This window comes from Miniopterus natalensis, chromosome 1, assembly GCF_054644295.1.
Source record: "Miniopterus natalensis isolate mMinNat1 chromosome 1, mMinNat1.hap1, whole genome shotgun sequence".
Lineage (NCBI taxonomy): Eukaryota > Metazoa > Chordata > Mammalia > Chiroptera > Miniopteridae > Miniopterus > Miniopterus natalensis.
In genome coordinates this window covers 194,306,760-194,321,272 of record NC_142081.1, presented here as the reverse complement: position 1 = coordinate 194,321,272, position 14,513 = coordinate 194,306,760, and the positions used below count along the sequence as shown (strand labels likewise).

Here is a 14,513-nt window from a genome sequence, read left to right as displayed (position 1 = left end):
GGGGGAGAGGGGAGAGGGGAGAGAGGGGAGGGGGAGGGGGAGGGGAGGGGGGAGAGGGGGAGAGGGGAGAGGGGGGAGAGGGGGGAGAGGGGGGAGGAGGGAGGGGGAGAGAGGGGAGAGGGGGGAGGGGGGAGGAGGGAGGGGGAGAGAGGGGAGAGGGGGGAGGGGGGAGGGGGAATTGAACCCAAAACCTGGGTTTGTGCCCTGACTAGGAACCGAACCTATGACCCCTTGGAGCACAGGAGGATGCTCCAACCAACTGAGCCACACCAGCGAGGGCAAACCTTGAAAAACCTTAATCAGGGCTGTTGAGCGAATGCAGCACTTAGAGAAACGGCCGCGAGGATGCCCACTGCTGATCCTCACTGTCTCTGAGCAAAGTCCCTTGAGGCCTTGCATTAGGCATGACGTCAGTGCTTGACTTCTGTGGCTAAAGGACAGCGGGCTGAGCGAATGAGGAAATGAGGAATGATGACCGACTGTCATGAGCAGGGGCCAGTGTCACAGAGCACAGTCCTCAGCCGAGGAATGTGATTTGGACTCTTAACAAAACGCCACCATCCTGAAATAAAGCAGGGCACCTCACGTGGCCAGCCAGCTGGAAAACTTTTGCAGCAGGAGCCACAGGAGAAACATCCTAAATGGTGACCTGTGTCCCAGACCTCAAGAGAGGGTAGCAGCTTAACTGCAAATTTAAGAAACTTAGACACATTGTCAGGAAGCTAATTCCATTCTACAATAGTCTCCAATTCCCAAATTCGGGAACGGTGCCCATCCTTTAAGATCCCTTTGGGCGTACCCGGCAACTAGCAAATGCTTTTCAAGATGAACACACAGCGGAGGGCTGGCTCAGCACGTAGGTCAGGAAAGCTCGGGTCCAGGGCCGACGTCTGCTGTGCTGACGGCTTCCTCGGCACCCTGGACAAGCCTTTTTGTTCTCTCTTTTTCTTCTTTTTTGGGGGGGAGGGAGGGTTGCTTTTGTGTAACCTCATTGGTTTAATAGTAAAACACGAGCCATTCCTGACCCGCCAGGGCCCAGCCAGCGGCCGTCGGGTCCTACTCGCCTCATGAGCACGCACAGCGCCAGCAGGGAGGCCGCGTAGCACTTCCTCAGGAAGGCCCCGTTTCTCCTCTGCCGCTGGTGCATCTCTCCGCCGCACTTCCTGCGGCAGCGGCACACGCCGAAGCAGAGCCCCACCAGGGGCATGACAGCAATGAAGAGGAGCCCCACGGCAGCGCAGAAGAGAATCCCCATCTCATAGTGGATGACCTGAAAGCCAAGCAAAGGAGACAGCGTGTGCGTCACAGGGCAGGTGGAACACCCCACGGCGCCCACGGCCCTTCCTTCGCCTGTCTGCCCAAGCGCAGGCCCCAGAGGCCTCTGCGCACATTCCCACCGAAGCTCCTTCTTGAAACAGAGGGAGCAGAGATCTGAGTGATCGGAACACGGGACCAAGCGGTTACTGTCCTCTTTCCACTCCCAAGGAAACGTCTAAATGCAGGGCCAAGCTGCAAATGGGTCTAGTCCAACCCCAGGACGTATTGGGTTTACTTTTAAGTGGTGTAACAGATGTTGGCAGAAATACTTGCATAAGGAAGAATCTACGCAGAGGGTGCTTTTCACCAGAAAAATGACCAGTAGAAGTTATCAAGAATGCAAAGCAGTTTGGATTGCGTCGGTTAACGGCAAGTTCATGGTCAGTTACAAAAGAATCTGGGATACATTGAAATTTAGAAAAAAGGCTCAGACTTCCTGAGCCGGGCACGGCCACTCATTGTGCCATCCGCATACTGGGAATAATAATACATACCTTGTAAGGTCATTGTGACCATTGCAGATAACGTAGAATTAGCAATAATGTGCCAAGTAAAGTACCAGGCAGGGGGTAGACACTTAATAAGTGGCATCACGCATTTCCCATGAGTCTGAGCCTGGCTGCCCACACCTCAGACAGCTCCTAGATTCCTAGCAACCGGCACAACATGGTCCCAGATACAATCATGGGGCCAAAATATGTTTTCATCATCTCTCCTGACCTTATTCTGGGATAAATAAAAACCAATGCAACTGTTTAACTAAACTTCATCTCATTGCAATTCACAGGCAGTTACTTCATGTTTCCACAAAGCAAGACATTTTCAAAGAGTGGCAGAAAATTAATTACAGGTTGGCAGTTTGCCACTAATGGGCCAGCTAGTTAGCAACAGATCCTGAAGCCAAGCTGAGCAAAGCGAAACAAAACACAAGCGTCGGTCTGAGGACCAAAGGTGATGTTTGGGAGAGAAGGCTGAGCTTGAATTCAGAGACGGGCTTTCAACACCGGTAGGGGCTTCTGGTTCCCTGAACTGGAAAATGTTACAGTAGCACCAACCTCATAAGCATATTGCGAGGGACACATGGTAAAATGAATTAATGGGAAAACAACTAGCCAAGAGCCCAGCACACAGCAGATACTCAGTCCCTATCAGTTAACTCTGCGGGCAAATGCTTAAGAGTATTCAGTGGGGGCACATGGCATTTCAATATTATCTTATCTATTTGATATAAAGGTTAAGATGCTAAAAAGAAAAAAAGTGGTTGAATGTTGCTGTGTTCAGCAAATACATGGTCCTGCTTAAACTAAGGCCCACCCGCAGGCAGGAAGAGTCTTTATTTGGGGGCGCTTTTAACACTCCCTTGAGGTTTTCATGTCGTTGGCCGACTGAGAAACCAGCTCTAGACACCCCGGGCTCTCATTTATACATTTTGCTATCATTTCCCAGCAAATAGTCTAAATTATTTACTGTTTCTCAAGGAATTTAAAATCCTTTCTGCATCTTAAGAAACACTGAACCCAAACCCAGGAGAGAATGTGTACTGAAATGTTTTAAATATCCTCTCCTTAGCTCCAAACACAAATTTTATCTTTGATATACAAGCTTTCCAATGTGACTAAATATCAGGTCAGACGGCATAAGCACAAGAGGTCATTTAAAGGACCTAAATGACATTCTGAAACACCAGGATTGCTGGAGCACTCCACGGATTGCGTTGAAAGAAAACCAGGACCTGAATTTGCCGAGATGGGCCACTTTTCTTCCGTGAACTACTCCAACTGAAGGAAGACTAAAGACGATGGCAGAAGCAAACGGAGACTCATGATTTAGAGACCATCAGGGTGCACGTGACAACAAAGGATAGAAAGTTCTGGCAAAAGCGCTGCATCGTCACGACTCGCTGGCGTTAGAGCGACAGGGAAGAGCGGACAGGGACTGTACCTTCAGAGCCAGCACCACGCTCTCCGGCTGTGGAAGCCAAGGCGGTTGCGGATTTGCGGAAAGCATCGGCAGCGTGCAGCGAGAAAACAGAAAAGTTAGCTGCAGAGAAAGTCACGCGAGAGGGCGATCGGCACACGCAGGGATGCAGAACTGAGCGTTTATCAGGGGAAGGGTGTCTGGGGTAGAATCAGGCTCTGGGCCTTGCTCGTGAATTCGCATTTGGATTTCTGGAGAGGCCTTTCGTCGGTAGGCTAGTCAGCTAAGGGCAGGGGAGCGGAGGGGAAAGGCACAGATGCCCAGCACGCCAGCCACGCGGACTTCGTGAGACAGAGAAGCAGCGCTGCCGCGGACCCGGGGCCAGAGGCAGCGCCCCCCAGCGTGTCCTTTCTGAAATGAAGTTCGGATGGCGCCATTGCCTTGCTTAATAGCATTGCACGGGCCTCCGCCACAATTAGCTCGGACTCTTTTCTCGGTCCAACCTCATTTAACCCTGGCATCGTTCCCCCTCTTCCTGACCACTGCCGTCTCCAGAAAGCAACTGCTCTCTCCCCTTCCTCGCTCTGGGCTCCCTCATGATGCCTCCTTGTCCAGGATATTGTTCCCATCACGCTTCCCCTTCCTCCAGGAAGTCCGCCTTGATAGACTGGGCCTGTGTACCTCCCTCCTTCGCGCTGCCTTAGTCCTACACGTGCCCTTTCACAGCGCTTACCCCACTTAGGGCCACTGGCTGTCCTGCACGCCCCAGGGGACTGAGAACAATGACAGTCACACCCACCATTCTCTCCCAAGTGCCCAGCCGGGGACCTGGCACCCAATACTTGCCCTTTCAGAACCAGATAAACTGATAAGCTGAGGGAATAGGAGCCACTGCCTCAGGCCAACACTCCTAAGCAGTGGTCCAGCGACAGGGACTGGTCAGCGATGAGGAAAGACCAACCCGCAGTGAAGCAGAAATTTGTTCAATTTTTAAGACGATCCTTTTTGGGGGGAGGGAGGCAAAATGCGTGTGAAGTGAAGCAAAGTTATTATGATTGACTTAATAAATGTCCTTATGTAGCAAAATAAAATTAGGTGGCTCTATGTCGTTCCCCAGATTATCTTTTTGAAACTGTCTGGCCCAAGAAATCCAACTCCAGAAACGATCCTTTCAGATGGCAGATTTTCAGAGATGGCAAAGAAAAATGTTTGTGATACTAACTTTTAAGTGAGGTATCCAAAATGTTGGCGTGGGCAGTTTAGATACCTTTGCCCTCTGGGTCACATGGGGCATGTTGAGTGACCCCAGCCCCCCCTTTCCTGGGTGAGGGCCCCACAGGCTGGATTCCCCCCAAGCTCACTACCACGAGCACTACCCAGTGGATGTTAAAAACACTGACTTCAGGCTCCTCCCCTGAAGTGGGTGTCAGGAGACTCGGATGAGAGCACAAATCTGTCTTTAAAATGGCCCTGCCCGGCCAGGTGTGGTTCAGCGGTTGAGCATCGACCTGGGACCCGGGTTCGATTCCCAGTCAGGGCACATGCCCGGGTTGCAGGCTCGATCAATGACTCTCTCATCATTGATGTTTCTATCTCTCTCTCTCTCTCTCCCTCTCCTTTCCTCTCTCTGAAATCAATAAAGATATATTTAAAAATAAAAATAATAATAATAAAATAAAATAAAATAAAATGGCCCCGGTCATGCTACGAGTAGGTAGGTCTGGAAGCCGGCTCTTGGCTCCCGGGGCTGGTGACGCTGGGCTGCAGACGGCGCAGAAGAGCCCGTGAGCTGCACCCGTCAGCTGGCTGCTCCTGTTTAATTCCCGCTCCCGCAGCGGCCTGGTCTGATGCCTGACGGGGAGCCAACAGCCCTCAGCAGCGCCGGGTGCCCTCCTACCCTCTCCCTGCCCCTGCTGGCTGTCACCGATGTGCGATGGAGCAGTTTGCATCCTGGCTCCACCGCTGAGAGTCGGTGCTTCCCTGCTCCAATTAGTTGCCACAACCGTCACCCAGGGATCTTTTGAAAAATATCAATAACCAGGCACCCTGGACCAACTACTCAGAGTCTCTGGGGTTGGGTCTCGGCGCGGGTACAATGCTACTCAGCCGTGGTTACCTTAGCGACAGGACAGGGACAAGCAGAGACCCTATTTATACAGTTATTTCAATGTAAACCTGAGAAACAGTGAGGAGCAGCCTGTGTTGTGCATCATTCGGTTCTAAGTGCTTTGCGTGCACTAGTTAACGCACGTGAAGCGGGTTAATTCATGGGGAGCCCTTGGACCAGAGCCTGTCCGAGTAATGCTCAGTGGGTAACAACGAGAAAACGTAATAATCGATGCGCGTCAGCACTGTTCTCGGCTCTGCCCCCCGAGCTTCAGATGATCCCCAGCCGAGGGCTCTCCGCTTTCTCGCCAGACGCCTCGGAGCCGCTACAGGACACTCTCCTTCCTTGGGAGGGAGGGCGTCTTCCTACAGGCAGCGCTCCAGGGCGCTCGGAGGCCGGGAGATATGGAAGCTCACCTGCCAGAGCATGTAGGGTGGCTTTCAAACATCAAACCCACCCGAAGGGTCGCCTGATGCCCAGCAAGTGTCAAGTCGATATCCCAGGCCGGTAGCACTAGTGAGGTCGTGAGAAGCGCCGCCCAGGGAGCGTCAAGGAGGGGCGAGGCAGTGGCTGAGGGACGATGGCTGAGGAAGACACAGCCAGGAGGCGGGAGCGGGGATGCACCATGAGCACCGGGAAGGGGACTCGGGAAGTCGCCCGGAGGACACTCGCATGCCTGCCAACAGGGATGCGCAGAATAGAAAAGATGGCAGGGGGTGGGCTTGCCGGCACAACCATCCTCTGTGAAGGTTCTAGACCCGGGAACCACATCTGGGTCACTGGTGGGAAGCGACAGTAAGTCATCTACTTAAACTGCCCCAAGCCGAGCGCTCTCTGAGCACTGGAGCTGCGCTCTTTCGTTTAACTGAGCGGCCCCCACTTGACAAGCGCGAGGCCGAGACGCTATCTGCAGACACCCCACATGAGCCCGGGGGTGGGCGATGCTGTTTTTCCCCTTTGTTTACGGTCAGCCAGCATGTGGGCAATATGGAAAGGGCTCGCCCACCCTCTCTGAGCCCCGGGGATGGATTCAGCTCTGCAACGCCGGCTGTGCTCGGCAGGGCTCGTTGCTGAATCCTGAGCACAGCGCTGGGGCGCTGCAGGCCCAACGCCCCACTGAATGGCCCAGCGAGTTGCCGTGTGATCTCCGCTCAACGCCCCTGCACATGTCTTACCCCACAGCCGCCCTTCCCCGGCTGCCAGCTCCCGGGGGAAAGGGCATCCTGGCCCTGTCTGCACCCCTCCCACGCACTGCTCCTAGGGAGTGCTCTAAATGGCAATTAAACGAATACATGAAACAAGAGAGAGAAAGTATTAAAAAAAATGTCATGGAGGAGAAGGGGCCAAGGGTCATAACGAACTGCTTTTAACTTTCAGCTGACGTCCAGAAGGGAGGCAGTTAAGTGGAACAAACGGTCTGCGCTGCGGAGTGCCCTTGAGTCCCGCACTCGGGGTCTGCTCCGGGGGAACCCACCCAGCTTCCATCAGACTAAAGCCAACCAGAAGCTTGCCTCCCAAAGTGCCCTCGCTTCTGTGGTGTCTCTGCTCAACTACATCCCTCTTCCTTGGAAAGCTGTGGCCACTGTGACCCAATCCACATCTAGGGTAGGATTCGGTTCATTCATGTGGGCAGTTCAGTCTCCTCTCTCCACTCTGCCCCCACTCCGATGCTTTTTATCAGTTTGCAAAGGTACCTGATGTGGAGAGAAAAATAAAAACACAAAAAACCGAAGAGCAGCAGTTTTACAGGAGCCCCAAATGGGATACGAACCAACCAAGGACTTGCCCCACCAAGAGTCCCGCCGTGGACGGTGGTGGCCCAGCTCCAGGGCTTTCACTGCTGTCTCGATAGCCAGCTTTGCACCAGGAAAGGAGAGAGCGAGGTGCCTGACCCTGCAGGACCGAGAACCTGACAAACGGATTTCACTATTTTTTATTTTCATAGCATTCAATGCAACAAGTACTTGTTTGTTTGTCTTGCTGGCAACCTATAGTCGTCATAGACCAAAATCAAAAGAATGCATCCCTCTGTTCAGGTAGTTAATCGTAGAAGCCGTGGAGTAAGTTAGCGATACCCTGGCATTAAGTAGAGGCGTGCAAGGTGCTTGGATAGTTTCTGAAATATGTCCACCGACCACGGCGAGGTGCCCAAGGCCCTCCCGTGATCCGGCCCCAGCTCACCTTTCCTTCCTCCCCCTCCTCACCCACCCGCTCTGTCCACGAACTTCCTTCTTTCACACCTTGTCCTCATGCCCATGTGGCCCGAGCCTGGAGTGCCAGCAAAGCCACCTCCCCAACTACTCCAGCCTTGCTTGTTCTTTTCGCAACAAGCCCCAAAGGCACCTCCTCACGGGAGAACTTCTGGTCATCATGAATTATATTTTTCTATATGTTGCTCTGTATGTTACGTGTAAATCTACTATTTCCTTCTTCTGCTACAGAATTAGACAGTCCCTGGCATCTGGCTCTTATCTTTTCTTTATATTTCCATTGTCCAGTGTCTGAGATGGAGCCATCGACAATGACGGACTGGATCTTAGAATCCCACAGCATCTTAGCCTCTTGAGACCAAGGGCTGTCTTCCTCACCTCCATCTCCCTTCCAGTCCTAGGCAGGTACACACAGACGGCTCGAAACACATTGTTCAAGTAGGAAGACACTGCCTGACAAACTATCTCTTGAAACAAAGCACCCGTCCCTATTTCTAGGGATGTTCAAAAAATTCTACAGTTGGCCCTCAAACATGGGTTTTCCAATAAATACACGAAGTACCGTAATGTAGTTTTTTGTCCTCATGATTTTCTTAATAACACTTTTTCTAACTTACCTCACTGCAAGAACACAGTATAAATACACATAACGTACAGCATATGTGTCAATTGACTGTATGTCATCTGCACGGCCAATGTGGGCCACGGGGAAGAGAGGGAAGGTGAGAATGGTCGGGCTGTTCAGTGACTGAGATGACGTAGGTTGTGGTGCGAGGAGACAATTCTATTTGTGTTGTAAGTAGCCTGGGAACTTAAACTTCTGGCCTTTCAAGCCCTGTGTCAATGCCTAGATATCCATCAAACCTCTGGTGACTCCCTGACGGGCTAAGGAGAGAAGGTTCATGCACCCAGACCACCTGACATCTAGTACCCAGGCCACCAGGTCACCTAGGAGATCACCACTCAGACCAGTCCAGAGGCCACGAATGCAGGGCGGGCTGGTCTCAAGAATGGGACTTGACTATAACAACTCAACTCTGCACTTTGCTTTCTCCTTTGCAGCACTTCTGGGTTTGGTCTAGCTGTGTTCCAGTTTGCAGACTCTAAAATCCATGGGTATATCTTTGTCATTTATTTCTAGCAAAGCCTCCAGACTGTTTCTGAGTTTGTTCAGCAGCTATTAGTAATTAAGGTTTCAGGGAGTCAAAAGTTATACCTGAATTTTCGGGTGCATGGGGGTTATGCCCCAACCCCCACGTTGTTCAAGGTCACCTTTACTTAGGGAATTCTCCTCCCTTAGCTAAAAAAGTAGCATAATATTTCCTTTAAGGAAATTTCAGTTTTTACATAACCTACTACTTGAAAGGCGAACGTTTCTTTAAACGCTCCTTTTGTCATTTCTGCTGTAGTTCAAATGAGATTTATAAGGTGCGTCAATATTCCATAAAATGTCTTAGTCAAAAACACTTACTAAATTTGCAGATTAAATAATGGGTTGTTTAAAGATTTACTTTCAAGTCAGTCAAAATTTGCTCATGCTTATTTTAATAACAAACACATCGATAAAAATTACCTTCTCATAATCAGTGGAGAGGTCAAACTTCCTTTGTATTATTTTTCTTAAAATACCTGGGGGAAAAGCCACAAAACAATAGTAAATTACTTTTTCAGTAAAAGTTCAAAATGTTTATTTAGAAAATAAAAGTACATATATATACTTTTATATATATATATACACTCTATATATATAATATAGAGAGGTACAATAATTTGTGAATATATTCACAAATTATTGTACCTCTCTATATTACTGTATTCTTAGAATGTTATTGCCATTTCTTTCTTTCTTTTTTTTTTGTTTTTTTGGTTAATCCTGACCCGAGGATATTTTTCCGTAGATTTTTAGAGAGAGTAGAAGGGGGTGGGGAGAGAGAAAGAGAGAAACATTGCTGTGGGAGAGACATATCGATTGGTTGTCTCCACATGCGACCTGCGGGACAGGGATCGGGCCTGCAACCCATGTGTGTGGCCTTGACCAGGAATCAGCCAGGACACTGACCCCTCTCAGAAAAGTGCTCCGGGGAAATGTGCAGGAAGCTATTCGTGTGCAAACATCTGGCAGCAGCCTGGTCCCCGTAGCTTTCCCCCGGCCGGGCCACGTGTCCACACCTACCCCTGCGCTGGGATTTTATTTTACCTTTACAGCAGGTAATCGAGTCTGTTGCTGCTGAGTTTGCCCTTAAATCATTTCAGATTCTTTCAGAGGAACCAGGGGCTCGGGTTGCACAGGGAAGAGAGACTTCGGGTCTCGTGGAGCTCGGTGTCTTTGACACTGCGTGTCTCATGAGGGCTCAGGGCCGAAGGGCCTCCCTAGGAATGGGAGGGGTTGGGGAGCCCCCCCAGGACCTGGCACGGGCATGGCAGCCTTGTGACCACTGGCAAATCCAGGGAGGGAGCAAGGAAGAAGGCAAAAAGTGCCTTCCCGTGGTATTTGGTTTCACCCCTAAGACAGCCCTGGAAAGTTGGCCTGGAGGGTCTTTACAAGGAACGTGGTTTGAATCACATTTTCTGGTCTGTCCTAGGTCCATGAGATGTCACGCACACGCCTGAACCTTGCTCTGTTCTTTGTGTGACAGAAAGCTCAGCAATTGACAGTCACCTCCCCCCAACAGGGGGCAGAAAGTGGGACTAGAAGCAGGGGGACATTTTTTTCTGTGTACACTTTGAGCTCACTTTTAATTTTTAAAAATTAAAGTTTTTTTAAAAAGGAACTTTTAATGACATAGTTTTCTACTCCTCCCCCACCAAAAACAAAACAAAACAACAAACCCATAAAGAAGATATAGTTCTTAACATTATTAAGTTAAAAATTCCACTTCCTATAAATGTTAATCTGATTTTATAATGTCTGGTGTAGGATATGTGACCCGAAGCCATTTTTAGAGTATTTCAGCTTTTAGTATTTGTCATTTAAAAAGGGAAAAAAATTGAAAAGAAATGAGACTGAAATCTGCAGAAATTTAGATGCTGCCCAATAAATAATCATTAGAAAAGAATTAATGAAGTATTCGAGATCTGGAAAAGCCCAGTTTTGTCCCAAAAAGCATTTGGTTTGGATAAAATACACTCCTCCGGTGGTTTGTTAATGCCCCAGAATCAGCTTCCCTGCTGCTGTGTGTCCATCCCTCTCCCTTGGCCAGCTCAGCTCTGTGTCTCCAGACTGCTTTTTACCCTTGTTGATGTCATTATATAATTTATGTAAAGATTACGCAAGCAGATAAAACATGACTATGCAAGGCAAAAATTGTTTACATAAATTCTACGTTGAATGCTTTGAAAAACTCAGTAAACAGGCATTGTTTTAAAGAGATAAAAAGAGCTGTCAAATTCCACGTAGGGGAGGAAACCTGAGAAGCTCAGAGAGAACCTTCACCGGTTTGGTTCAGTGGTTAGAGCTGAGGACTGAAGGGTCCCAGGTTCGATTCCTGCCTGTACCTCCGTTGCAGGCTTGATCCCTGGCCCAGATCGAGCTCATGTGGGAGGCAACCAATCAATGCTTTTCTCTCTCTCATCAATGCTTCTCACTCTCTCTCTCTCCCCCGCCCCTTCCGCTCTCTCTGAAAAAGCAATAGAAAAAAATACCCTCGTCTGAGGATTTAAAAAAAAGCAGCAGCAGCTCAGGGGGAAAACTATAAAAAAACCAGCCTCAGTTTACACCACAAATCCCTGTTAGGTGAATAAAACCCTGCCTGGAAATCATGAAAGTGTGTTGCTGGGAAATTCCTATGAGGAGACTCACACCCGCCAACATTAAGGATGTCAGGGAGGAATCAGGAGGTAAGATTCTCCTTCACTAGCGAGGGGAGCCATCCAGGTGACAGGGGACATTGCTTTTCCCGGGCCACCCGAGAGCTGAGGCTGAGGAGCAGCTACTTCCAAAGAGTGCCAAGCAGGAAAGAAGAAATCGCCAAAAATGTTCACAAGCGCTTAAAGGGCAACTGTGGGCTGACATGTCCATGTGGAAGGCTCTGGAAGGCCCAGAACAATGGGTTTACCTTTGCGTGCAAGCCTCCACTGGGTGCTCATGAGAGGGACCGGGCAGAGGCCTGTAGAACACAGGGGAAGCCCCACTGCTGCTGGGGAACAGGGGGGAGGCAGTCCCTGAGCACCTGGGGAAGGGAAGCCGTCGAGGGCCTGCCAACGTTCCCCGTAAGCTTTCCCCCTCTGCTCCCAGCACCCACTTGGCCAGGTAAACGACTGTCCTGCTTATTAAGCTCAAAACTTCTGGACTCAGTTTTACGGAGTCACAATGTTTTATGGTTTCTTCCTTCTTTACTGGGATTCTAACTCAAGGGAAGAAAAAGATTAGTAAAACAAAACAAAACTGGGAAGATATGGATATTAACCTCCATAATGAGCATTAAGAGTAAAAAGTTAGAACTCCTATTAATTTGGTAGCTTGGTAATGATGCTGTGGATGGTAAGAAATGCCCATATTCCATAGAAATTCACACTGAGGTGAAAGGTGAAATGATATTGTGTCCGAGTTTGTTTTAAGTGTCCCAGCGAAGAAAAACGTCAAGAAAGAAGTAACAAGAGGGTGAAACAAGACAAAATCAGATCATTTTTTTCATCTGGGCAACTGGCACAGAGAGATTCACTATATATTTTTTTCCAGTTTGGGGTAGGTTTGAAGTTTTTCATTGTAAACAATTTATAGGAAGTCTTACTCCCCCAGCACTCTACCACCTAATTCTGATCTTCATCACATCTAACCTACTTTTAATGAAGTCACCAAGTAATTGTTCCTTTGGCCTCTTATGTCTCTTCTACTCCATTCCATTGTATTCAGCACTGTCAGGTTAATTATCTTACAACACCTTTTACTTCTTTCTCCACTGATTATCTGTAAAACCATCTATAACGTCGCCCTATCCTTCCCATTCAAATCAAAGCAAGGCCTGGCTTTGAGTCAGGGTGACCAAATATATATGTAGGGTTTGCCCAGACAGTCTTGATTGTCCAGACAGAACCTGTTGTTCTGGCTTAATCATTACCAGTGTTCCCTTTTACTGTTAAAATGTCCTGTTTAGATGATAAATTAAATGTCACCTTAAATCAGGTGATTCAAGTTCAGATTCCAGATCTGATACTAAATGCTGTGACCTTGGCAATTTATTTAACATCCCTGGGCCTCGATTTTCCCATCTGTAAAATGAAGATAATAATACCCATCATTAAGAAATAATATGTGAAAAGCCTTGAACAAGAGGCCCAGCACACACTAAGCAATAGGCAGTTGCCATAATGGTATCTCCCTCCAAACAAGATCCCTTCAATCAGCCAGATCTCTTTCCTGGTCCCACAAATAGAACCTGACTTGCTCATGACCCCCCTGAGACTTGCCAATGCTATTCACCCACCTACCAAACCCTCACTTTATCCTTCTAAGTTAAATAAAACTTAAGGTCCTCAGCTGACTTCCCTCTTCGCTAAACCCTTCCAACTCATCTCTCTTGTGTGACATTTAATGGTCCTCTGGCGTACGAGTTCCCTGGACTCTTTATTCTCTGTAAACATGTTTTGTTTCCTCATCTGGAGGCTGTCTTTTCCTTAAGGGAGAAAATGTTCTCTCCGCCACGTAAATCTCATCATCTCTAACCAGTTTTATGCATCTGTGGCAAGCGTGCATGCCCTAAACACAACAGCTAAATGTGACCCCAAAAATACCAACCCTCTAGGCCAGAATATTTTCCCTGGAAAAAAAAATCTAGAAATACAAACATGGTAGTGTTCTTAGGGAGTTTCATCTTTGGCTCTGGCTGGGTAGCTCAGTTGTTAGAGTGTCGTCCCAATACACCAAGGTTTTGAGTTCGATCCGTCAGGGCACATACAAGAATCACCCAATGAATGCATGAACAAGTGGAACAAGAAATCAATGTTCCTTTCTCTCTCTCTCACACACACACTTGCTCTCTCTCTCCCCCCTTCTTCTCTATCTAAAAATTGATCAATAAATTAAAAAAAAGATTTTTTTTTTTTTAAAAAGGAGTTTTATCTTCTTTGTTTTTTGTTTTGTTTGGTTTTGTTTTGAACCCTCACCTGAGGATACTGTTTCCATTGCTTTTCAGAAAGAGTGGAGAGGACAGAGAGAGAGAGGAACATCTAGGTGAGAGAGAAACACTGATTGGTTGCCTCCTGCATGCTCCCCGACCGGGGCCAGGGGATCAAGCCTGCAACCGAGGTACATGCCCTTGGCTGGAATCGAACCCAAACCCTTTAGTCCACAGTCCAACGTCCTAACCACTGAGCCAAACTGGCTCGGGCTCCTCTTCTTTGTTTTAAGAAGTTCTGGCACGTCCTTCACCTCAGCTTCTTTATTAAGCCCCAATAGGGATGTAGCTGAGAGATCAAACTCTTACAAACTAAAGCAGAATCTGAAATCACCATTATAGCTGAATTTGGAAACCCCAGCTATTCCAGTGGTACATTAAACATCAGACAAAATGTGATTTTCTTATAGCTCTAAGTCTTTAATTCTGTCTGGTTTTTAAAAGAGCAACCTTTTATTTATTTTTTTTAAGTCTCATTTAGAATAATAAAAAAATCATTAAATCCTCAGCACAGTCAGTCTTAGATAATCTGCATACACAGACCTGTTTTTCTTCTGGCCATGCCTTTATGCTTACATTCTATACGGGGACATAGAGTGATTTTTAACTGCATAAAACCAATACCAAAAATAACCTTGGCCTGGGGGGAAAATCTGAAAAGCAATAGACCAAAATGTAAACACAGGTTATTTCTGGGTAGAGAATGGACCTTTTTCTATTTGTTTCTGTGCACTTTGCATTAACACATACTGCTTGTAAACTGGAAATAAATAAAGGTGTGTCTGTTGTGTTTGTAATAAATGACATTACAAAAAATTATTAAATAGTTTGTTTACTTAGTCATCAAGA

At 48.0% G+C, this 14,513-nt stretch overlaps 1 protein-coding gene across 1 annotated transcript in view; it reads right to left on the bottom strand.

The window, feature by feature from the left end:
• PROM1 (prominin 1) overlaps positions 1 to 14,513 on the bottom strand; it is a 79,971-nt gene that overhangs the window by 42,988 nt on the left and 22,470 nt on the right. Inside the window, exons 3-4 of the mRNA XM_016221946.2 lie at positions 9,125 to 9,180; positions 1,065 to 1,270 (exon numbers count right to left, since the gene is read on the bottom strand). Coding sequence (XP_016077432.2) covers positions 1,065 to 1,270; positions 9,125 to 9,180 — 262 coding nt within the window. The remainder of the gene's footprint in view (positions 1 to 1,064; positions 1,271 to 9,124; positions 9,181 to 14,513) is intronic.